A 25,995-nucleotide genomic window follows, 5' to 3' on the forward strand; every position below is an offset into this window, starting at 1 on the left:
GTTATGCTCATGAGAACATCCCCAACCCCCAAAAAAACATGTATCAAAAATGTTGTGTTGAGAGTGTAAATCTAAAGGAAGTCTGTGTAGAAAGAGTAGTACCTCCATGCCTACTGCTCCCTGGCCCAGCACTTCATCATCACACTGCTCCCCAGGAAGAGCCAAGTTCATGCATATTTAAACACTTGTATAGCTCTTAAATGCAATCCGTTTCAGGTTTTTGATTAAGAAAATAGGAAATTGACCCATAGCCGTTGTGCATGAAGCAAAAATGGAAGCGAAAGGTGATTTAACAGAATTAAATGTGGCTGTTTAGTCCAGAACAGATAATTTTATGAATAAACTATGTCCTCCCACTCCTGACATGTGAAAAAAAACTCCACCTCCCCAAAAAAGTAAGACAAAAACCAAAAGGAGTCCTGAGTCTCTTTTTAGGTGCACTGTTGCCGCGGTAACAGCTCCCTTCCATCAACACTGGCTAGTTTAGTTCTGCAGGTGCACATGAGCGTCCAAACCTCGCTTTAGAATCCAACTCTAGGATATCCTCTGAATGAGTTTCTCCTCCGACAGGCAGTAGAGTGTGTTGACGGACAGCTCGGAGATAAAGGACTCACATGCTTTGCGGGAGACACCTTTACAGCCTCGCAGATCCAACAGGGATATGCAGGACAGGCGTCGGAGATACTTGAGACAGGTGTCTGACAGTTTACTGCAAGCTGACACACGCACACACACACACACACAGTTAAAACCATTGAAATCCCAATCTGCAAAAGGAAACATCACGTCTCACCTCCCAAGTGGAGTTCGGTTAATGTGTTCCGCGTGGAGGAGCCCACCGCCGTCAGCAGGTTGATGGAGTGGTCTGTGAGGCTGTTGCAGTGGGATATGTCCAGCCTGGTCAAGTGGGGCATGTGGCGGATCACCAGGCGCAGCGTGGAGTCGCTGATGTCCAAGCCCGCCAGTCGAAGACACTGCATGGTGCGGAACTGACTGCGATTGTCACAACCTTGACCCCACACAGTGTGGGTTGGAAGGATTACAAAAGAAACAAGTCAATCACATCTTTTAGGCACTGAACAAAAAAGGTATGTACACCTTCAATCTTAAATTAGTTGTTTGTGCGGCATACTGGAACTAATAAAATAACACGGTAGGTACTAAGGTTGTACAGCAGGGGTCGCCAACCTTTTTGAAACCAAGAGCTACTTCTTGGGTACTGATTAATGCGAAGGGCTACCAGTTTGATACACACTTAAATAAATTGCCAGAAATAGCCAATTTGCTCAATTCACCTTTAATTAATAAATCTACATATATATTTAAAAAATGGGTATTTCTGTCTGTCAGTCCGTCGTACATTTTTTTTCCTTTTAAAGAAGGTTTTTTGTAGAGAATAAATGATGAAAAAAACACTTAATTGAACGGTTTAAAAGAGGAGAAAACAGGAAAAAAAAGAAAATTACATTTTGAAACATAGTTTATCTTCAATTTCGACTCTTTAAAATTCAAAATTCAACTGAAAAAAAGAAGAGAAAAACTAGCTAATTCGAATCTTTTTGAAAAAATTAAAAAAAGAATGTATGGAACATTATTAGTCATTTGTCCTGATTAAGATTAATTCTAGAATTTTGATGACATGTTTTAAATAGGTTAAAATCTAATCTGCATATTGTTAAAACATATAACAAATGGTATATTTCTAACAAAGACAAATCCTTATTTCTTCTAGATTTTCCAGAACAAAAATTTTAAACGAAATTCAAAAGACTGTGGCTGTAGAAAACCTCCCAGTGAAGTTTGTATTTATGCCAGAAGAATTCGAGGTGTTATGACCGGTCAGCATCCAGCAACCTTTTCTTGCCTCAGTTGTTTAAAGTTGGAAAGTTGTGTATAAAGTGTCAGGCATCTGAAAGAACTCTTATTCATGTACTGTGGGAATGTCAGAAAACAAGAGTTGTGGTTTGTTGTGAGAACTGCCTTGGTTGTCCATCCTGGGCCACCGTAGTTTAGACACGTAGTTTAATGTTAACTCATGTGTGTTGAACTGGAGACGCCTAAAATGAACACGACATGGTGTCAGAGTTAAGGACGACACGCCCACAGAGGCCCAAGAATGGCAAAGTTTGGGCCATCGTAGACGTTTGAGTGGCCGCTATGGAGGAAAGACATTTTGGGACACTACTAGACCTCTTGTATGCAGTTTGAAAGACAGAGAGGAGGAAAAGGAACACACAGTTGGACGTAGCAATTTATCAATTGCCGCAACATCACTAAGTTCATTTCCATTTATCATTTGATCGATCCAGTCAATCCAATCCACTTTATTTATACAGGAGGGCAAAAAAGTATTCAGTCAGCCAGCGATTGTGCAAGTTCTCCCACTTAAAATGATGACAGAGGTCTGTAATTTTCATCATAAGTACACTTTAAATGGGGGCGGCATGGCGTAGTGGGTAAAGCGGCCGTGCCAGAAACCCGTGGGTTGCAGGTTCGCTTCCCACCTATTAACATCCCAATCGCTGCCGTTGTTGTGTCCTTGGGCAGGGCGCTTCACCCCTTTGCCCCCGGTGCCGCTCACACTGGTGAATGAATGGTGGTCGGAGAGGCCGTAGGCGCAAACTGGCAGCCATCAGTCTACCCCAGGGCAGCTGTGGCTACAGATATAGCTTACCACCACCAGGTGTGAATGAATGATGGGTTCTCACTTCTCTGTGAGCGCTTTGAGTATCTCAACAATAGAAAAGCGCGATATAAATCTAATCCATTATTATTATTATTTAACTGTGAGAGACAGAATGTGAAAAAAAAAATCCAGGAATTCACATTGTACGAATTTTCAAGAATGTATTTGTAAATTATGGTGGAAAATAAGTATTTGGTCACTTCAAACAAGGAAGATCTCTGGCTCTCACAGACCTGTAACTTCTTCTTTAAGAAGCTCTTCTGTCCTCTACTCGTTACCTGTATTAATAGAACCTGTTTGAACTCGTTATCTGTATAAAAGACACCTGTCCACAGCCTCAAACAGTCAGACTCCAAACTCCACTATGGCCAAGACCAAAGAGCTGAGTGAATCTACAATAGGCAAGCAGCTTGGTGTGAAAAAATCAACTGTGGGAGCAATTATCAGAAAATGGAAGACATACAAGACCACTGATAATCTCCCTCGATCTGGGGCTCCACGCAAGATCTAATCCCGTGGGGTCAAAATGATCATGAGAACAATGAGCAAAAATCCCAAAACCACACACTGGGACCTGGTGAATGACCTGCAGAGAGCTGCGGCCAAAGTAACTAAGTTTTCCATCAGTAACACACTACGCCGACAGGGAATCAAATCCTGCAGTGCCAGACGTGTCCCCCTGCTTAAGCCAGTGCATGTCCAGGCCCGTCTGAAGTTTGCCAGAGAGCACATGGATGATACAGCAGAGGATTGGGAGAATGTCATGTGGTCAGATGAAACCAAAATAGAACTTTTTGGTATAAACTCAACTCGTCGTGTTTGGAGGAGGAAGAATACTGAGTTGCATCCCAAGAACACCATACCTGCTTTGAAGCATGGGGGTGGAAACATCATGCTTTGGGGCTATTTTTCTGCTAAGGGGACAGGACGATTGATCCGTGTTAAGGAAAGAATGAATGGGGCCATGTATCGTGAGATTTTAAGCCAAAACCTCCTTCCATCAGTGAGAGCTTTGAAGGTGAAACGTGGCTGGGTCTTCCAGCATGACAATGATCCCAAACACACCGCCCGGGCAACAAAGGTGTGGCTCCGTAAGAAGCATTTGAAAGTCCTGGAGTGGCCTAGCCAGTCTCCAGACCTCAACCCCTTAGAAAATCTGTGGAGGGAGTTGAAAGTCCATGTTGCTCGGCGACAGCCCCAAAACATCACTGCTCTCGAGAAGATCTGCATAGAGGAATTGGCCAAAATACCAGCTACTGTGTGTGCAAACCTGGTAAAGGCCTATAGTAATCGTTTGACCTCTGTTATTGCCAACAAAGGTTATATTACAAAGTATTGAGTTGAATTTTTGTTATTGACCAAATACTTATTTTCCACCATAATTTACAAATAAATTATTTAAAATTCCTACAATGTGAATTCCTGGATTTTTTTCCCACATTCTGTCTCTCACTGTTGAAGTGTACCTATGATGAAAATTAAAGACCTCTGTCATCATTTTAAGTGGGAGAACTTGCACAATCGCTAGCTGACTAAATACTTTTTTGCCCCACTATATAGCACATTTAAACAACAAAAATGTTTCCAAAGTGCTGCACAATATTAAAAACAATAGGGGTGTAGGAAAAAATCGATTCAAATTTGAATCGCTATTCTCATTTTTTAAAAATCTATTTCTTTTTTATCAACCCAACAAACCATTTCACAATACCATAACAATGCAATCCAATTCCAAAACCAAACCTGACCCAGCAACACTCAAAACTGCAATAAACAGAGCAATTGAGAAGAGACACAAACACCACACAGAACAAACCAAAAGTAGTGAAACAAAAATGAATATTATTAATAACAGTATCAATAGTTATAATTTCAGCATAGCAGTGATTAAAAATCCCTCATTGACATTATTACTTGACATTTATAAAAATAATAAAAAAGAACAATAGTGTCACAGTGGCTTACACTTGCATCGCATCTCATAAGCTTGACAACACACTGTGTCCAATGTTTTCACAAAGATAAAATAAGTCATATTTTTGGTTCGTTTAATAGTTAAAACACATTTACATTATTGCAATCAGTTGATAAAACAGTCCTTTACAATTATAAAAGCTTTTTACAAAAATATACTTCTCTGCTTGCATGTCAGCAGACTGGAGAAGATCCTGCTGAAATCATATGTATTGAATGAATACAGAATCCTTTTAAATCGGGGAAAAAAATCGTTTTTGAATCGAGAATCGTGTTGGATTGAAAAAAACAAATCGATTTTGAATCGAATCGTGACCCCAAGAATCGATATTGAATCGAATCGTGGGACACCCAAAGATTCGCGGCCCTAAAAAACAATATTCAAATAATTATCCTTACCTCCACCAATGACTGAATAAAAACAAAAAAATAAATAAATATAAAACCAATATAAAAACAATATAATATATATCAACAATATAACCTATTGATATATTGACTATCGGCCCTCACCTACAATTGTATTAGATTTTTTTAATGCCATTTAAGGCCTTAATTTTTGCAAAATCCATTTAATGACTTAATGCTTTTTGATGCCACACGGAAACCCTACAGTCTTTTTGGAATGTAAAATAGTTGACTATTGTTGTTATTTATGAGCACAGTATTAACTGTTTAGATAAACAGCACAGGGAGGCTATAGGCCACTCTTACTTTTTGAACTATACGTATAGTTTACCCTTTGGCAGATGGTACTGCAGTTTAAATTGTGTGTAAAAAAATATGTTGAAGCACATTGATTTTATATGCTTGACAGTTTTCAATTAGGTCGTGAGTAGACAGGTTTATTTTTTTTTATTTTTATCGTGTATCGAATAAGTACATCGTAACCATTCTATTGCTAATTCAAATACTTGACAGTTTGAACAGTTTCCAATAAGGTATTGAGTATATGGGTTTATTTTTATTGTGTATCGAATAAGTACATCGTAACCACTCTATTGCTAACTGACAGACAAATAATCACATATCCTCTTGTCAAAGGTGATAATCTAACAATGTGTTTGCTCACCTGGAGGAGTGACCAAGTCCCTGATCTGAGCATCTTTGACGCCGTCTGCGTATCGCAAGTCGAGAGAGCGAAGGAGAGGACAACCGGAGGAACACAGAGCAGAAATCGATGTCCACGTACAACCTGCCAGCATCAGGTCCTTCAGCCCTATAAAACACATCAAAGTGATGCAGCATTAGGTCTTGTGTGTTAAGTCATTTTGATGGTCATGAAAGACAAAAGTTAGTGTTTATATTTGCCTGGAAGGCGGCTAACAAGCCAGCCAAGTTGTTTTTTGGAGATGTTGGTCCAAGAGAGATCGAGCGAAGCGGGTTGCCTCTTGATGATCCCTGTTAGCGCCTGAGGGGTGATGGTGCGTTTAATGCTCAGGTCAATCTGCGTCCAAAGTCGCTTGTCCAGGCACCTACAGATGGGTAAGAGATGCATGACCAAACACACCGAGGTGAAATGCAATAGAAGTCATGTCAAGCTCTTACCATTTGTACCAGTTCTTGCAGACCGCCATGCATACGCAAAGTTCTGCTCGACTTAGGTACCGGAAGACAGACACCCACACTTCCCTCTCGCAGTCCGGCCCACTCCCACTGCCCTCCCTGCCTGCTTCACTCCCTCCGCCCTGTAGGGCGGACAGAGGGGTGCGGAGGTGTGAGAGATCGGAGGATGTAGACGAGGAGGCGCCGTTGCTCAGCTTCGCCGTGCTGCCGGGCATTTTCCTTTGAGCGGCCGCGTTGCTCTCCGCGTGGTGGGAAGTGCGTGTGTCCCCGCCGCGGGAGATTGGCGGCGGCTGCTGCATGCTGGAATGTTTACCATTTGTGTTTGGGTTTCTGATGGGCGGTCTCACTAGAGACCGGTTGGGTGTGTGTGCTGCAGTCTGCGGGGTGATTGCCTCCAGTTTGGGAACAATGGCGGAAAGGTGCTGCTTGTCCTTGGATGGCCTTTGTAGCGTTACTTTGGCAAACGAGCTGTCGGTGACCTGCTCACCATCACCACCCGTGCCCTTTTCCTCTCGCAGCTCCTCCTCTTCCATGTCTGTGGCTCGTACACCTTCTCGTCTCGACTGTGGCTGGTTCTCTTTACCGTTTGGCACCGTCTCCTCCTCTTCCTCGTCAGAGCTGCTGCTGCTCGTGCTGCTGCTGCTGTCCTCACTGTCCTCCAACCTGGGATTGGGTCGACCACCGGTGACTCCTCTTCCCGCTCCCCCGCCGCGCAGCCTCACACCTCTCCCTTGCCCTCGGCGGAGCTCTCCCCTGTCTTCAAGTGTGGGAGCGGGAGACGAGTGTAGCCGGAGGGAGCCGGTCGCTCTGGAGGAGCCACCCAGCCAGGAGGTGCCCCGACCTCTTCCCTGAGAGAGTCTGCCCACTGGAGAGCGCAGGCGGGATAGTAACTTGGAGCGCTCCATTGACTGTTTCTGCTACAAGTCAAAAGCAACATTATTTACAATAGTGTACATAACATTCTTTAAAGGCCTACTGAAATGAGATTTTCTTATTTAAACGGGGATAGCAGGTCTACTCTATGTGTCAAACTTGATCATTTCGCGATATTGCCATATTTTTGCTGAAAGGATTTAGTAGAGAACATCGAGGATAAAGTTCGCAACTTTTGGTCGCTAATAAAAAAGCCTTGCTTTTACCGGAAGTAGCAGACGATGTGCGCGTGACGTCACGGGTTGTAGGGCTCCTCACATCTGAACATTGTTTATAATAATAGCCTCCAGCAGCAAGAGCTATTCGGACCGAGAAAGCGACAATTTCCCCATTAATTTGAGCGAGTATGAAAGATTTGTGGATGAGGAAATTCAGAGGGAAGGACTAGAAAAAAAAATGAAAGAAAAAAAGAAAAGGCAACGGCTCCAGGCGGCGGCAGTGCGAGCGTTTCAGATGTAATTAGACACATTTACTAGGATAATTCTGGAAAATCCCTTATCTGCTTATTGTTTAATAGTGCTTTAGTGAGATTGTAAAGTCATACCTGAAAGTCAGATGGCTGCGGTAAACGCCAGTGTCTCTGAGAGAAGCCGAGGAGCTAAGATCACAGCTGCCTTTTTGAGCTGCAGTAGGAGGTGGTATAATCCACTGATATCTCCGGTAAGAGCCGACTTAATGTCACAATTTTCCCATCCAAAAACTTGCTGGTTGACGTAAAGAAACATATTCGCTTGACCGCTCTGTGTTAAAGCTTCACAACAAACAAAGAAACACCGGCTGTGTTTCGGTGCAAAAGACAGCTGCAATCCACCAACAGCATTATTCTTTATAGTCTCCATTATTAGTTATACAAATTGCAAAAGATTCAGCAACACAGATGTCCAAATTACTGTGTAATTATGCGATGAAAAGAGACGACTTTTAGCCGTCTGTGGTGCTGGGCTAATATGTCCGCTACAACTCGAGAGGTCACAAACAATTCCGAAACGTTTTCAACAAGAAACTCCGCGGGAAATTTAAAATTGTAATTTAGTAAACTTAACCGTCCGTATTGGCATGTGTTGCAATGTTAATATTTCATCGTTGATATATAAACTATCAGACTGCGTGGTCGGTAGTAGTGGCTTTCAGTAGGCCTTTAAATACAAATTTCTTGCAGAATTATCTGCAAACTTACTGCAAGAATTTTGCTGCGCTCCAGTTTTAGCTGTAATCAAAAGGAACAACAATTAGAACGTTTTTTTTTCCCCATCGGACACAAAAACATTGTTGTAATCCCTTACTCTCTTCCTGAGCCTAAGCTCCAATAGACTTGCTCTCCTGCGATTTTGTTGATGCTGCAGCAGCAGTTTCTGAGAAGGTGGTGGGGCTGTGGTCCGTGACGGGGGTCTGCCGCGTCGCCCCCGTGCCATCCTTTCGCCTACGCCAATGCCTTCCCTGTAGGAACGTTTGGCTGGTGGCGGCGACGTGGATTCTTCTGAAGAGTCACTCTCCCCATCACTAAAAGACTGGGGACAGGGGGAAATGGACGGTGTCACTGCAATGGTCGTCTTAGGAGAGGAATACAGTACACGCCAAAAGTTTGGACACATCTTAATATGTACATGCAATGTATGCAATTTGGTATATTTTAAACTTAATCTAATATTGCAACAAATATTAAATTATCACACATTACACAACCGACCTATTTTACCACCTCAGAAAACACCAGGAGGAGTACACTGAGACCCAAAAGGCAAGAGTCACACCAATCAATGCTACCAGCGCTACACCCATTCAACCAAAAATTCGAGACGCTCTGGTACGACACAAACCCTAAGACAAAACGTCCCGCATTTACCGACAAATAAATGACGCCATCGCACACCTCGTTGTTGAACTTATGGTCCCGGTACACTTGATAAACCAAAAGTATTTGTTTAAATTTCATTGTGACCTATTACTGTTCTGACTGGACTGAAGGCTAATGTTAAGGATTCCAGAGACGTGCCATCTTTTTCTTCCAAGATGGTGGCGCTACTGTAGTGGCTGCTGTTGGCAGGAGCTCTGTGCTCTTATGTCTTCCTTTTGTGTTTCCCTCTTGTTTTCATGTGTTATTATATTTTTTTGCCTTTTGGTCCGGGACCCTTTGGGATTGTGTGACAAGGGGTGGCACTTTTGTGACCTCTGTGGTGCTTTTTTTGTGGACTTCTGGATCTGCCTCCCCGGAGCCTTTTGGCCATGGAGACCAGTTGCTGGGTCTCTGCCACACTGGAGTCGGTTTGGAGGGACTGGAGGAGATGCGGATGAGGGGACAGGGCTGCGGAGCTAGCACTGAGCGCTGGGACGGAGAGGCTTCGCGGTGTCTTGGCTGGGTGAGCTAGTGTCGGACACCTCAGTCACCTTGGACGTATCCTCGCTCATCAATGCGGACTGGACACTGGCCAAGAGTGGCGTCGGCTGTCTTGGTTGCTTTGTTGGGTCTGCTCCTGTCTCTGGCCACGCTCCCTCCACCCCAGCGGACGATGGCGTGGAACACCGCAGAGGCCACCACAGTGCATATGTTTCTTTTACTTTTTATTCACAGCTGTATGTAGAAGTGTCTGCTTGTATCTGCTGCTTTAATGTCCTCTGTGTTCTTTGATGTTTGATGTTTTCCTCTTACACACATGTAAGAGGGATGTGTACTATGGCTATGAGTTGTCTTTTCCCTTGGCCTCAGTCTGCACCCCCTCTCCAGGGCCCAGGCTAAGACCGATTTTTTTATTTTATTTAAATCTTGTATTTTTTATTTTATTTTATTTTTTTCCTCCCATTCCCCCTGTTTACCTGTATCTCATCTTTTTTGTAAGGGGCGCTGGAAGCCGGCAGACCAGTCAGCGATCCTGTTCTGTCTCCCTGTAATGTTTTTCTGATCTTGAATGGGATTGTGCTGAAAATTTTAATTTTCCTGAAGGAACTCTCCTGACGGAATAAATAAAGTACTATGTAATCTAATCTAATCTTTTAAGATTTTTTATTGCAATTGTTTACATCTGCTCCCAAAAGTAATTGTTTATTTTTAGTCATGATCTAGCGTTCTGATTGCACTTCAGAGAAACTTGAATACTTGTAAAACTTTAAAAAACTTGAAAAAAGTGTTTTAAAAACTTGAAAAATATGTTTTGTTACTATTGTTGTTTGCTATACCAAATGTGTATATTTCACTTGCAAATAAAGTGAGAAAAAAGGTAAGCGGTCATGAATGTTGTTACATTTTTCAGAAAACTGAAAGCGTACCATAGCTATATCGTGGTATATAGTTATTGTGATATAAAATGATCCATATCGTGATATGCATTTTTTTACATATCACCCAGCACTAGTTACAAGTGACCCTCTGAGGGCCGCCATAAGTGTGATGTAGCCCCCAATGAAAATCAGTGTGACACCCCTGCTCTAAACTGTCTAAAAGTGTGAATGGATGTTTGTCTATACATGGCCTGTAATTGGCTGGTGACCAGGCAAAGGTGAACTTTGCCCCTCGCCTGAAACCAGCTGGGATATACTCCAGCTTACCCAAGGCTCTAATGAGGATAAGCGGTATAGAAAATGGATGGTTAGAGTGTGTTTGTGAAATGCGACCATTTAGGGCTGGGCGATATATCGATATACTCAATTTTTTGCGGGTTTGTCTCTGTGCGATATAGAAAATGACAATATCGTGATATTTGAGTATACGTTCTCACGCAGTTGCTTTTAGCTGCGGGCATTACACTACAGGTTCTTCCCACTCTTTCCTGTCCCTCCTTCTCACAGACAGCAAGCACACCTTCTTACATACGTCACATACTGTCACATCATACGTCACATACGTATGCGCCCTCGCGGAGCAGAGAGGTAGCAGCATGGGTAACGTTAGCTGTGGTGCGAGTGGTAATACGAGAGAAAGAAGGTGCGACTGGTAACAAATCAAGGAAGAATTAATTCCCAAGAAAAACAGCAGGGGGTCCATCGTATGGCGGTGGTTTGGCTTCAAGTGGACTATGTCGAACAGACAACCGTCATTTGTCAAGTGTGGGGCAAAAGCGCTGCTACAAAAAGTAGCATTACCGCTAATGTGTAGCATCATTTGAAAAGTCACCTGCTAGAGAATGAAGAGTGCGTACTACGCATGTCAACATCTCCATTTGGTGACACACCAACAAAATGTTGAGGCAACCATTTCCACATCAACACCGTATGAAAAAAAATTGTGAACAACATTAGGAGATAACGTCTGCAGAAACCCACCACATAGCAATTTGATTTCCTATTATGCAGCTCATTTTTATTTGACACTTATTGAAATAGCTTGTGACATCATGCACCAAAGTGCACTTTATTTGTTTTTAACTATTGTAGTGGCGTTCTGTACATAAAGTGCACTTTGAGTGTTGTTTTGATATGTCATCTTAGTGACATCATGCACAATAGTGCACTAATAGCTTGTTTTAAAATGTCTGAAAATCTTGCACTTTCTGTTTTGGAAATGACATGAATGTTTGTGCCACTGCTTAATAACTGTTTCATAAAAACACTTTTGGTCAATTGACTTGGTTGTGATTTCCCTCTCTGCATGAAAGTTTAAAAGTAGCATATATTAATGCAGTATGAAAAAGAATGTTTGAATGTAGACACATAGAATCATCATACTACTGTGATTATATGCATCAAGTGTTCATTCAAGGCTAAGGCAAAATATCCACATATATATGGTGTATCGTGATATGGCCTACAAATATTGAGATATTAAAAAAGGCCATATTGCCCAGCCCTACGACCAGTGTCATCTGAGTAAAATGTGTTGGAATAATGTTTATTTTACACCAGGTGTCACCTGAGGTTAGTTTGAGGGAAGAACCGCTGCATACATCTCAGAAATGAAGTCAACAACGGACATACCTCTGATGCGGAATCTTTGTCTTGGTTACATCTAGGACATTCCCAGCAGCTCGGCAAATCGTCATTAATCTTTCCATCGCCGGACTCCTGAAAGAGTCGTTGAATGTTGCAAATGCAATCAGAAAACAAATCACCCACTTGGACATGATTGAGTTTGTTTGAAGCACACTTACCTTTGTGCATTGACGATGAGTAATGCGCAAGCAAACAGAACACTCCATGAGCGTGTGAGTACTTGGGTGGGATTCTTCTACCTCCCCTTTTTTACAGACCGCACATCGGGCAGTATTTGGCAAAGCAGGCTGTGGAAAGAAAATTATGCTCAGATAAACAATATGGCACACAAGACAATGGAGGAAAGCATCCGCTTCTAAAAGTGACTTACCATGAGACACTGTCTCATGATGCAGGTCTTCTTCATCCTTCCAGGCCCTCCAAACTTCCTCATGTCCAGACAGAAATTGCAATTGCCGCACTCCTTCCTGCAGCAGCCCGAGCAGTATTTGCACCGCACCCGACGGCGCCTCAAAGCCGAGATGGACGAGCTTTTGTTGGATCTCTGACCGAAAGGTTTGTAGAGAGAAGGTCCCAGGCGCGGCCTGCAAGGCGGTGCTGGTGCTGGTGGTGGTGGTGGTGTTGGTGGTGGTGGTGGTGGGGTTGAGGGTGGTTGGTACCATGACGGCTGCAGAAGAAAAAAAAGGCACATCAAGTTTTGTTTACATTTGACATTGAAAACACTTTGCAGTGAAGTCATGACATTTAAAATAACTGTATTTTCCAAACCAAGGGGCGCACCGCCGATGAGCGGGTGTAGTCAAGTTTTTTTTTCATACAAATGGCGCACCGGATTATAGGGCGCATTAAATGGGTCATATTATTATTTTTTTTGTAAATGTAAAATACTTCCTTGTGGTCTACATAACAAGTAAAGGTGGTTCTTTGGTGAAAATGTTGTATCGATGATGTTTTACACATCATCTTCAAGTCGCTTTCTGACAGTAACTTCAGGATTCGCCGTTTTGTGGGCGGTCTTATTTACGTGGCTCACCTTGGACAGCGTCTTCTCCACGTCATCTTTGTTGGATCGGTGTAGCGTGCAAGGTCGGGAGTGGAAGAAGTGTCAAAAGATGGCGTTAACCGTTTTAATGAATTTCAGACTTGACTTCAAATCAATAACGGAGCAGCATCTTCCCATCCGTGGCTCACTAGGGCAACAACAACAAGCTCGGAAATGTGTCCCGTAAAAACCTGTCCGACCGGAACTCTCTAATAACTAAAGTTCTTTGGGTGAATTATGTAAACTCACTATACCGGTATGTTTTAGCGCTTTCATGGCGAGTTTACTGAAAGATATAAGTTAGAACATTACACTACTTTATATAATAAATGGCAACAGCGGAGGATGAATGTCCCATAACAAGAAGATAGTGAAAAAGAAGAAGTATATCGACTACATCATCGGTGCAAATGTTCAGGACTTATGCAGCTCTCAAATACACATCAGCAGGTACCAGATGGTAAGAAAAGTTGGTTTTGCATAATATTGTGAAACAAAATGGCAGATAATATGTCTGCTAATGGGTGCCATTTGGCGGCCCTCATACACACACACCATAGTAATATTTCTATCTCTGACTATGGTAGCTGTAATGGGCCGACAATCCACAAAGCGGTGCAGCATCAAAGTCATACTAAAATATCTTTAAAGATGTTTGAGTGCCGTGTGGAATGTCCTTAATTTTCAATGGAACATCTAATTGCGTCATATTGCATTCCACACGTATCACTTCTGTATGACTACCAACTACAGATCACACTTATCACTACACCATGTACCTGATAAAATAGCTTTGAGGTCGGTAAGCACAACCAGAATTATTCCGTACATTAGGCACACCGGGTTATAAGGCGCACTGTCGATTTTTGAGAAAAAATTAAGGATTCTAAGTGTGGACTACTTTCCACTTACTCTTTTGGGCCACCTGACAATGGGTTTTCCAGTGTAGGACATCTTGGGGTTGTCGGTGGTATGCTCCTTCAGAACAGCCTACACGTACACACAAAATTACAAAAACAAATACGATCTGGTAAAGAGATAAGGAAGATGATACTCACCCGCATGTCTTCCAGTAAAGCTTCGGCATTCTCAATCCCTGTGGGGACGCACTTTTTGTTGGGGGGCAATTCCTCCAGCTTCCCTAACAGGTTACATAGCCCCTCTAGCTCAAAGGGTGTCAGTGCACACTGCGGTCTGAAAACTGGATCTGTTTTGTCTATTTCGATTTCATCAGCATTCTTATCAACGTCACTATCAGATTCCTTCAACTTCCTTTCAACCTCAATGTCGACGCCATTGGAGGTACCGTTGCTGGTGTGGTCATCGATATCGAGGTCCGCTCGTGTCAGACCTGAACAGAGACAAATAAAGATCAACTTAGTACAAAGTACAGAAGCGAGTGTAGCACCGACGAGACTCGTGTTGAGAGCCCTGACCTATGCCGAGGGAGTATTTTTGGAACTCAGGAGTGAGGTGGGAGACATTTGTCAGGCAGTAGAGGTATCTCTCCAGGGCGTACCAGCACATCTCATAGTAGAAGGGGTAACGAAACTTTGCTGGGACCTGAAGGAAGAGGACCAAAATAAATTAGAAAATAACTACACTCGTTTTTTTTTTTAATTCACGGTAAAGGTTTTGCTTACCCGAGTGCGATCCTCAATACTGTAGATGTTAAGCTGCATGGGAATATTAAAGCTGTGGAGGAAATTCCCCCCAAACACCAGGGTGTCCTCGGGCGTGTACACAGCATGGATCCACCCTGCCACGAACAAGGTGACAGCATGTTGACGCACATTTTTAGACTCTTGTTTTTTGTGATTCTATCTGTGGCGGACCTGAGGGAATCATGAAGGTGTTGCCTTGCTTGAGCTCTATCCTCTGGCAGTCATGACATTTGTCACCCAAGAAGATATCTCCTTGTTTTCCTGATAAAACCCAGTTCTCATACATCTCCAGGTTCTGGGGGCTGGGTGGAATCAGCCAGAACACCTGGAGAAGTCACAGGTTAAAAACAAGGTGTAGTCTTGACATTAGACGCTGGCCTGGCGTAAAAACAAAAAAGCACAAACCTTTCCTCCTCTGAGTATGTGGTACCAGACTGAAGTGCCTCCAAAGTCAATATGGAAATCTGTGAAGCAGCCTTGCACACTCATTAGACAGTACCTGCGACAAGCCATGGACAATGGGATGAAGAAAGATCAGTTCAAAGTACAAAGTGATCATGTGTGGAGTGCTGGGTGAACCTACTTCTGTACTTTGGGATAATGCATGTCGATGATTGCATTGGTAGAGTCCCTCTGTCTCTCCTTCAGATGGCGAGGCCACATGTTGTCTACCCAGTCAATCAGGTCCACCTGAGTTAAGCGATGTGTGGCTTAAACCTTCATTTAAACCACGTAGTGGAAAAGTAGCGTGTGCGTTCTTACGGATGTCGGACGCTGCACCAAATTCTCCAATTTGGTGTGACTGAACTCCAAGCTGATGACGTTGTAAAGTTTCTCTCGTTCCGACGGCGGGGTCTCGTAGTAGCGCCCCCATTGAGCCATCGACATCTCGATTCCCTTCTGGGTGTTGACGTCCATCACGTCAACGATGCGTCGACTCCCTGGGATGAAATCAACGGGAGTTCAATTAGTGCGCAGTCTTCTCCCCTCTCCCCTCAGACACCTCAACAGTTTTTTCCCCTTGGCCATCAGACACAAGAAAAAGATCTGATAACTCACTTACAGCTCATCTTATTACTTATTCTATCTTATATGTCTTCTATGTTGCACGATTGCACCAAGAAAAATTCCTAGTTTGTGAACCCGTTCTCAAACAATGGCAATAAAAACTATTCAGATTCTGCACAACTGAGACGGTAAATCAGTAAAAGCATTTAGGTTTCTCAACTCATTTATTCACCCTAGCCTTTGAATAGACCCCTTTTTAGAGTAGTTGACCTGCCTCTTCTCTTTTCGCCTCTGCCCCCATCTCTTGCACGGAGAGGTTATCAAGTGGCCACGCATCAGTTTCCACAGAGGCGGCGCTAGCTGTTTCAAAGTCAGGACTCAGGGTGGACCACTACCATGCATCAGTTGGTGACGTTTCTTCGCTGCCAACTTGTTTACATGCAAGTGGACCCCACTACTGGCCACCCTATGGACTGGACTCTCACATTATGAACCGTACCCACTAGGCATCCTTTGCACCGGTCACCCAAGGTCACCCTCCCAAGGTTTCTCATTGTTTCCATTGCGTTCAGTTTTTTGCGTTCAGCCCTATGAGGCACTTGCCATTAATGGCTATATGCCTACATTTTGATTGATTGAAATTCTGATTAGTTAGTGTCCTGCATGTTTGTTTTGTCATTTTTTCATTCATTCAATCAAGTTCAAACAAAAAAAAACACATAACATTTAAATAAATCATAGGGAAAAGGAGCAAAAAGAAGTAAAACTTCTGCCGCCTTTTCACACAGTTACACGTGTTGTTCAACTCAGAAGACTAGGCAATGTTTTATATATTCATAACATACATATTTCATAACAAACAACAACATAACTATGTTTGATTATCTAAATATCTAATGGAATGTGCAAAACTCACCAACAAACACCTTGACATCGCTCACACTAAAATCAGAGTCTGGCATTCTGAAAGAGAGTGAAAAGTTTGGGGACACCATCTCATTCAATACAACAACAAGCTGCGGCCTAACTTTAGCTTTTACTGTTGAATAATACTGTCTATAATACTCTCTGCTTAAATTGATGTGATGAAGAAAAGTACTAACTGTAGTCCCAGGCCTTCGGGTTTTTCAAAGATGATGGGCTCCCTAAGTCCTTCCCTCTGGATGTACTCAAACGTGAAATCTGGTGCAGAAATATATGCAAAACATTAGTCTCAGTCTTCTTTAAACATTATTGACATTTTTTCTGAAATAACCGTGCATTAGATTTTTATTTTTTTTTACCAAAATACCTTTTTAAACTTAATGGAGCCGCTTGTAAAGCCACACCAATTCAATGATAATGTGTGTATGTGTTCTGTAGGACCATAAATCATTTTTAGTCTGCACATAAACTGATCACATCTCGCGCTCTAATTCTCCAGCCCAAACACTGCAACATGTCGCAAACATATTTTTTGCACTACATACAGTACAGACCAACAGTAAGGACACACCTTCTCTTCAATGCGTTTTCTTTATTTTCATGACTTTTTACATTGCAGATTGTCACATCAGAACTATGAATGAACACGTGGAGTTATGTACTTAACAAAAAAGGTGAGATAACTGAATCATATTTTATATTCTAGTGTCGGCTTTGCACACTCTTGGCATTCTCTCCATGAGCTCCAAGCTAGGGTTGGGGAATATATCGCGGGTTTGTCTCTGTGCGATATAGAAAATGACTATTTCATGATATTCAAGTATGCGTTCTCACGCAGTTGCTTTTAGCTGCTGGCATTACACCGCAGGCTCTTCTCACACTTTCTTGTGTCTCCTCACAGACAGCAAGCGCACCTTCTAACATACGTCACATACGTATATGCCCTCACGGAGCAGAGAGGTAGCAACATGGGTAACGTTAGCTGTGATGCTAGCTGAGCCCTGTGAGTGGTAATACGAGAGAAAGAAGGTGCGAATCTGGTAACAATTGAAGGAAGAATGAATTCCCAAGAAAAACAGCAGGCGGTGGTTTGGCTTCAATTGGGAATATGTTGAACAAACAACCGTAATATGTCAAGTGTGGGGCAAAAGCGCCAAAAAAGTAGCATTACTGAAAAGTCACCTGCTAGAGAATGAAGAGTGCTTGAAACTCCGCATGTCAACATCTCCATTCGGTGCCACACACCCACACCATCAAAATGCCGAGGCAAACATTTCCACATCAACACCATAAGATAAAAATAGTCAACAACAGAAGAAGATAACATCCACAGTAACCTACCACATAGTAAAGGACATACAATATTTGATTTCCTATTATGAAACTCATTTTATTTGACACTTACTGAAATATCTTGTGTGACATCATGCACAAAAAGTGCACTATAATTGTTTTAAACTATTGTAATCACGTTCTGTACAAAAAGTGCACTTTAATTTTGTGTTGTTTTGATATGTCATCTTAGTGACATCATGCACAAAAGTGCACTAATAGCTTGCTTTAAAATGTCTCTGACAATCTTGCACTTTCTGTTTTGGAAATGACATGAATGTTTGTGCCACTGCTTAATAACTGTTTCACAAATACACTTTTGGTCAATTGACTTTAGTTGTGATTTCCCTCTCTGCATGAAAGTTTAAAAGTAGCGTATATTAATGCAGTATGAAGAAGAATGTTTTAATGTAGACACATAGAATCCTCATACTGCTGTGATTATATGCATCAAGAGTTCATTCAAGTATAAGGCAAAATATCCAGATATATATTGTGCATCGTAATATGGCCTAAAAATATAAATATATTTAAAAAAAGGCCATATTGCCCAGCCCTACTTCAAGCACACCTGTGAAGTGAAAAACCTTTCAGGTGACTACCTCTTGAAGTTCATGGAGAGAATGCCAAGAGTGCGCAAAGCAGTAATCAGAGCAAAGGGTGGCTATTTTGAAGAAACTAGAATACAAAACATGTTTTCAGTTATTTCACCTTTTTTTGTTAAGTACACAACTCCACATGTGTTCATTCATAGTTTTGATGTGACAGTCTACAATGTAAATAGTCATGAAAATAAAAAAAACGCATTTAATGAGAAGGTGTGTCCAAACCTCTTGGACGCTTTTGTAAGTTTTTCAGAGCGATTTATATACGGATTAGGTCCAATATCCATTACCTGCATTGTTAGCAGCCTATTGCTAGCTTGTATATATGATTTACAAAAAATATATAAAAAGACATATGTGTTCTTGTCTCACATAGGATTGTATTTTAAAAAGTGCAACTCCCCTTTAAACTGTCTCTTCTCAGTAACACGTTTCCCTGTGTTTACTTTGACAGCTCACCTTTTCCCTCCATGTGTTTGACCAAGTCGGAGCCAAACCTGCTGCACTGCAACTTCTCATCCAGGTCAAACGTTCGCTTCCCTTCGATTTCGTCATCGGAGATGCCATCATCCTGGTAGCGGCGGCGGGTCCCGGTACGCTGGTGGCGACAAGGAATAAATAGCTTGTGTAAACAACGGCAAGAATTAAGAACTTTCCAGTCAACCATTGTTGGACGCTCGCTTTGAACAACACCCTGCCTGTAACTTGGCTTCCTTTCAATGGACTGAAGATACATTGGTGTGAGGGAAATGCTGGGTCATTGCAGAGAAAACAGCTTGGAACTGAGGCACCAACGGTTTTTCAGCCAAACCAAAGCACATTTTGAATGAATGCTGACGGACAAACGTTTTGCCTTATTTCGAGCACAGGACTATGTGAGGACATTCAGAGAAGGACAGCTGATTGATAAACTGGCCCGGCATTCAAGTCCTAATCCAGTTAAAGTGGGGAGCAAACAATACAGCGTGACAATAGAGGGGTTAATCTTCCACACATTAAACCCCCTGCCATTCACCCACATGCTACAGTGCTTGGCTGGACAGATGGATCAGATGTCCCCACCCCCACAAGGTTAGTTTACAGAAAATGTACTATGCAAACTGTACTACTATGCAAACTGAACATTACATCTAAAAAATGCATTATAACCATTTACAAAACTATAATTGCAGCGTAATACAACAGCGGCACACATTTATTTTCAACATGTATAGGTTGAAAAATAAGTATCACTTTGGAAAACATCAAGAAACTACAGCTAGACAATAGCAGATGCTGGTTTCTTTTTAGTACAACCTCCTATACTAAAGCTAGACCAGTGTTTTTCAACCACTGTGCCGCGGCACACTAGAGTACCTTGAGATACTGTCTGGTGTGACGTGGGAGATTATGGAATTTCACCAAACCAGTAATTATAATCCGCAAGTGTGCTGTTGTTGAGAGTCTGTGCTGTCTGGAGCTCGGCGGAGTAATCATGTAGTACTCTTCCATGTCAGTAGGTGGCAGCAGGTAGCTAATTGCTTTTGTAGATGTTGTGAAGGCTATGCAAAACGAAGCTAAAACTGAACTGGCTGCAATGTAAATCAAAACAAAATGCTGGACGACAGCAAAGACTTACTGTGTGTGGAGCAGCAGAAAGGCGTCCACAAAGTATATCCGTACATGACATGACAATCAACAACAAAATAGGAACGCAAGACAAGAAGTAAAACACTACACGCAGGAAAAAAGCAAAAAAGTCCAAATAAGTCAGGGTAGAGAGGTAGCAGCATGGGTAACGTTAGCTGTAATGCTAGTGGAGCCGTGCGAGTGGTAATACGAGAGAAAGAAGATGCGAATCTGGTAACAAATGAAGGAAGAATTAATTCCCAAGAAAAACAGCACGGGGTTCATCGTCTGGCGGTGGTTCAGCTTCAGGGGGGTATATGTCGAATAGACAACTTTAATTTGTCAAGTGTGGGTCACAAGCGTTGCTACAAAAATTAGCATTACTGCTAGTATGTAGCATCATTTGAAAAGTCACCTGCTAACATCTGTTTAATAAACACAGTTTTGGTCAATTGACTTATTTGTGATTTCCTTCGCTGCATGAAAGTTTAAAAGTAGCATATATTAATGCAATATGAAGAAGAATGTTTTAATGTAGACACATAGAATCATCATACTGCTGTGATTATATGCATCAAGTGTTCATTCAAGGCTCAGGCAAAATATCCAGATATATATCGTGTATCGTGATATGGCCTAAAAATAGAGATATTAAAAAAGGCCATATCGCCCAGCCCTATGATAAATGACAATATGTTACTGCATATGTCAGCAGACTAATTAGTCTTTGTTTGTTTACTTACTACTATTTTATTTTATTTAAGGACAAACTGGCAATAATAAAGATATGTTTAATGTACCCTAAGATTTTTTGTTAAAATAATGCAAATAATGCAATTTTTTTGTGGTCTCCATTATTTAGAAAAGTATCCAAATACACTTAGGTACTGATACCACAGAGCTTGGGACAAACAACAATAGTTGGAAGATGTAGAAAAGAAAGAAAGGAGCTGGCAGTGGACAGCAGGTCAAAACAACACCGGCAGGTCAGACAATGAACTTGAACCTCAAGGCGTTAAGTTCATTGCTACTTCACCTTTTAAAGACAGAAGCACGCCACGAAGAGCCCATCACATGGAAACTTAAAGGCCTACTGAAAGCCACTACTAGCCACCACGCAGTCTGATAGTTTATATATCATTGATGAAATCTTAACATTGCAACACATGCCAATACGGCCTTTAATTTTAAATTTCGCACGAAGTATCCTGTTGAAAACGTTGCGGTATGATGACGCCTGATTGTAGCGGACATTTTGTTCCAGCCCGATCCCAGCTATAAGTCATCTGCTTTAATCGCATAATTACACAGTATTCTGGACATTTGCGTTGCTGAATCTTTTGCAATTGGTTCAATTAATAATGGAAACGTCAAAGAAGAAAGATGTATGTGGGAAGCGGTGTATTGCGGCTGCCTTTAGCAACACAAACACAGCTGGTGTTTCCTTGTTTACATTCCCGAAGGTGAAGCTTTACTATGAAACAGAGCGGTCAAGCGAACATGGTTCCCGACCACATGCCAACCGGAAGGTTTCGGTGAGAAAATTGTGGTAATAAGTTGGCTCTTACCGTAGACATGAGCGGAGCTTGCGTCGTTCCTCGTGAACCTGTCAAAGAGGCAGCTGCGTGGCTTCCCTCAGAGACACTAGCGGTCAACACACCCGTGTCCGACACCACTCCAACTCTCAGGTACGACAGAATAATCTCACTACAACACTAGTAACACAATAAGCAGATAAGGGATTTTCCAGAAGTATCCTAGTAAATGTGTCTAATAACATCTGAATCGCTCCCACTGCCATGTCTTATTTTTTTCTTTATTATTCACTCTAACTTTCCTCATCCACGAATCTTTCATCCTCGCTCAAATTAATGGGGAAATCGTCGCTTTCTCGGTCTGAATCGCTCTCGCTGCAGGTGGTCATGATTATAAACAATGTGAGGATGTGAGGAGCTCCACAACCCGTGACGTCACACGCACATCGTCTGCTACTTCCGGTACAGGCAAGGCTTTTTTATTAGCGACCAAAAGTTGCTAACTTTATCGTCAATGTTCTTCACTAAATCCTTTCAGCAAAAATATGGCAATATCGCGAAATGATCAAGTATGACACATAGAATGGACCTGCTATCCCCGTTTAAATAAGAAAATCTCATTTCAGTAGGCCTTTGAGGACAAACTGGCAATAATATAGATATGTTTAATGTACCCTAAGATTTTTTTTTAAAAATAAATAAATATAAAAAAAATTATAAAAAATAATAAATGCCATTTTTTGTGGTCCCCTTTATTTAGAAAAGTATTGAAATACAATATGGTACTGGTACCAAAATACTGGTATCAGGACAACAGTACTTGGGACAAACAACAATAGTTGGAAGATGTAGAAAAGAAAGAAAGGAGCTGGCAGTGGACAGCAGGTCAAAACAACACCGGCAGGTCAGACAATGAACTTGACCTTCTCTTGAACCTCAAGGCGTTAAGTTCATTGCTACTTCGCCTTTTAAAGACAGAAGCACGCCACGAAGAGCCCATCACGTGGAAACTACTACTTTGAAACTGAACTCAGGTCAAACTGTTGACGTTGACATGCCCGTCAAACAGCTGTTTGACGGGCAAAGACACTGTGTGTGTACTCACCAGGCGCTTGCTGTACCGCGTGTGAGGATCCTCCATGGTCTCTAAACGACAGGGAAAGTATCAAGAGAAGAGTGTTAAATGGGGGAAAAATTTTAGTATTTAGGGCTTCACGGTGGCAGAGGGGTTAGGGTTTAATCTTGTTATATGCAAATATAATGACAATAAAGTCCATTCTATTCTATTCTATTCTACTGCGTCTGCCTCACAATACGAAGGTCCTGAGTAGTCAGGGTTCAATCCCAGGCTCGGGATCTTTCTAAGTGAAGTTTGCATGTTCTCCCTGTGAATGCGTGTGTTCCCTCCGGGTACTCCGGCTTCCTCCCACCTCCAAAGACATGCACCTGGGGATAGGCCCCTTCCACTTCCAAAGACATGCACCTGGGGATAGGCCCCTCCTACTTCCAAAGACATGCACCTGGGGATAGGCCCCTCCTACTTCCAAAGACATGCACATGGGGATAGGCCCCTCCTACTTCCAAAGACATGCACCTGGGGATAGGCCCCTCCTACTTCCAAAGACATGCACCTGGGGATAGGCCCCTCCTACTTCCAAAGACATGTACATGGGGATAGGCCCCTCCCATTTTCAAAAACATGCACCTGGGGATAGGCCCCTCCCACCTCCAAAGACATGCACCTGGGGGTAGGTTGATTGGCAACACTAAATGGTCCCTAGTGTGTGAATGTTGTCTGTCTATCTGTGTTGGCCCTGCGATGAGATAGCGAATAGCGACTTGTCCAGGGTGTGCATCGCCTTCCGCCCGGTTTGTTTTGAAACGCTCAAGCGGGGAAGCTAGCGACACTAGCATTAGCCAACAGTGTCGCCAAAGAGAACAAAATATACAGTATTTAGAAAAAACGGGTGATTTAACAAGTGACACTTGTTTTATATTGTATATAAATATACATATATATATAAATATATAGACAGGGAAGTAGGTAACAGATCGCCTCTTTGATAAGTCGTCGCCAGCTATGTTAGCATGTTAGCATGTTAGCCTTAGGAGCTTTAAAAAAAAAAAAAAAAAATGCATCCGCCTCTACCTTCTAACTCCGTTTCGCGGTCAACGGCGGCGTTTCACCAGTAGCTTCCCCGGTAAGTTTGTCGCCATTGTTGAGAGGCCGCGCTGGTGTCGCATTGTTAGCTTTTATGATCATGTCATAAAGTTAGTAGACGGCTTCGACGCTCCGAGCCGCCATTTTCAGCTGGTCAAACAACACAGATACACACCAACCTTACACTGCTCTGACCCCGCCCACTTATTTGCATATCACCCCTCTTATTGGCCACGGCCTCTGCCGTTCAAGCAAGATTAGAAGATTAGGCGCGCGTCATTTGGTTACACTACTGTGATCCCGCCTACTATTTGCATATCGCCCCTCCTATTTGCCACGGCCTCTGCCGTTCAAGTAAGATTAGAATATGTTAACACAACAGGCGCGCGTCATTTGGTTACACTATTCTGACCACGCCCTGCTATTTGCATATCACCCCTCCTATTGGCCACGGCCTATGCCGTTCAAGCAAGATTAGAATATGTTAACACAATAGCCCCGCCTCATTTAGTTACACTATTATGACCACGCCCTACTATTTGCATATCACCCCTCCTATTGGCCACGGCCTCTGCCTTTCAAGCAAGATTAGAATATGTTAACACAACAGGCGTGCGTCATTTGGTTACACCAGGGGTGTCCAAACCTTTTCCACTGAGGGCCGCACACTGATAAATCAAAGCAAGCGGGGGCCATTTTCATATTTTTTATTTTAAAAACCAATGCAATATATAAAGAAAAAAATATACATTTAGGCCTCCTATCAGTTATGATCCCGGGGACCCCAAAGGGTTTAGATCAAAAAATTATAAAAAATGTGTCATTATTCAGTATTAGTATTTTCATTATTATTCAAGTTTGAAATCTCTAGATCAACATTAGGAAAAAAATGGAAAAAACACAAAATATGCAATATTTTCACCCAAAAACTTTCTTTGGTGGAATATTTGAGATTTTATATTAATTAGAGGTGTCACGCCAAATTTCTTCCCCCCTACAAAAACCTTCCCCGCGTGACAGCAGTGACAATACCAAGTTGTATGACTCTTAAGGGTTACAGCTGCAAAATTAGCAAATGTTGAGAATCACTTCTCTGTGAGCGCTTTGAGTGTTTAAAAAAGCGTGATACAAATCTATGTTGTTTACAGCTGCAAAATTAGCGAAGCAAAAATAGCTTGAAAGGTTAGCATGCTGGAATGCTAATATTTTTTCCTCAACGTTATTTTTCACCAATGACAATCAGCCAATTATAACGCTTTTAAAACAGGCAGCTGTGTGGGCTGCTTGGAGGTCTTTTCACCCTCATTGGGGTCCTTCAAGCATTAGAAGGGCTGTCACGCCAAATTTCTTCCGGGGGGAAGGTTTTCGTAGGTGGGAAGTAATTTGGTGTGACAGAGCCTTAATTTGGGATTTTGATTCATTATTATTTTTTGAGCAATGACACTTAAAAACAAAGCACACTAAAATAATTGGGGATCCAAAAGGGTCCTACTCATTAATTATTCATTTTTTTTACTGTTTACTTTTGGCACAATAATCTCGAGATCAACGTCAGATATATCCATCAATTTTTAATTTTATTGTTGTTTACGTTTTTTGTTTGTATGTTTTAGGTCCTTCTTTAAAAAATACAGCTCATTTTTTAATATGGCAAAACACAAAATATGCAACATTTTCCCCAAAAGATATTTCAAAGTGGAATATTTAATGTGATATAATCGGAGCCTTGAATAGGTCAATAATTCAAAATGACATTGATTTTGATTCATTATTATGTTTTAAAGAAAGAAACAGCCTGCATGGCAGCTTTGTGTTATAAGAGTTGCAACAATTTCTTGTTACATTTCACCCGTTTGCTCTTTTATACCACTTTTCATGTTTTATTTTTTTTTTATTGTATTCTTAAAATGTGACGTGGGGCCGTTAAAAAATAACGGGTGAAACAATTGGGTCACACTATTGTGACCACGCCTACTATTTGCATATTGGCCCTCCTATTGGCCACGGCCTCTGCCGTTCAAGCAAGATTAGAATATG

At 42.0% G+C, this 25,995-nt stretch overlaps 1 protein-coding gene across 1 annotated transcript in view; it reads right to left on the reverse strand.

Annotated features, from left to right (window-relative positions):
• kdm2ab (lysine (K)-specific demethylase 2Ab) overlaps positions 1–24,150 on the reverse strand; it is a 24,420-nt gene extending 270 nt beyond the window's left edge. Inside the window, exons 1-23 of the mRNA XM_061900060.1 lie at positions 23,947–24,150; positions 22,903–22,943; positions 19,114–19,252; positions 16,897–16,975; positions 16,710–16,756; positions 15,548–15,726; positions 15,369–15,475; positions 15,191–15,284; positions 14,957–15,110; positions 14,765–14,880; positions 14,558–14,684; positions 14,180–14,472; positions 14,034–14,111; positions 12,450–12,746; positions 12,238–12,366; positions 12,065–12,151; positions 8,443–8,667; positions 8,337–8,366; positions 6,209–7,143; positions 5,972–6,135; positions 5,733–5,879; positions 794–1,009; positions 1–716 (exon numbers count right to left, since the gene is read on the reverse strand). The exon at positions 1–716 is cut by the window's left edge and continues 270 nt beyond it. Of these exons, the coding sequence (XP_061756044.1) occupies positions 535–716; positions 794–1,009; positions 5,733–5,879; positions 5,972–6,135; positions 6,209–7,143; positions 8,337–8,366; positions 8,443–8,667; positions 12,065–12,151; positions 12,238–12,366; positions 12,450–12,746; positions 14,034–14,111; positions 14,180–14,472; positions 14,558–14,684; positions 14,765–14,880; positions 14,957–15,110; positions 15,191–15,284; positions 15,369–15,475; positions 15,548–15,726; positions 16,710–16,756; positions 16,897–16,975; positions 19,114–19,252; positions 22,903–22,938 (3,861 nt within the window). The 5' untranslated portion in view covers positions 22,939–22,943; positions 23,947–24,150 and the 3' untranslated portion in view covers positions 1–534. The remainder of the gene's footprint in view (positions 717–793; positions 1,010–5,732; positions 5,880–5,971; positions 6,136–6,208; positions 7,144–8,336; positions 8,367–8,442; positions 8,668–12,064; positions 12,152–12,237; positions 12,367–12,449; positions 12,747–14,033; positions 14,112–14,179; positions 14,473–14,557; positions 14,685–14,764; positions 14,881–14,956; positions 15,111–15,190; positions 15,285–15,368; positions 15,476–15,547; positions 15,727–16,709; positions 16,757–16,896; positions 16,976–19,113; positions 19,253–22,902; positions 22,944–23,946) is intronic.
• Positions 24,151–25,995: the final 1,845 nt, after the last annotated feature.

This window comes from Nerophis ophidion, linkage group LG05, assembly GCF_033978795.1.
Source record: "Nerophis ophidion isolate RoL-2023_Sa linkage group LG05, RoL_Noph_v1.0, whole genome shotgun sequence".
In the NCBI taxonomy this organism is placed as follows: Eukaryota; Metazoa; Chordata; class Actinopteri; order Syngnathiformes; family Syngnathidae; genus Nerophis; species Nerophis ophidion.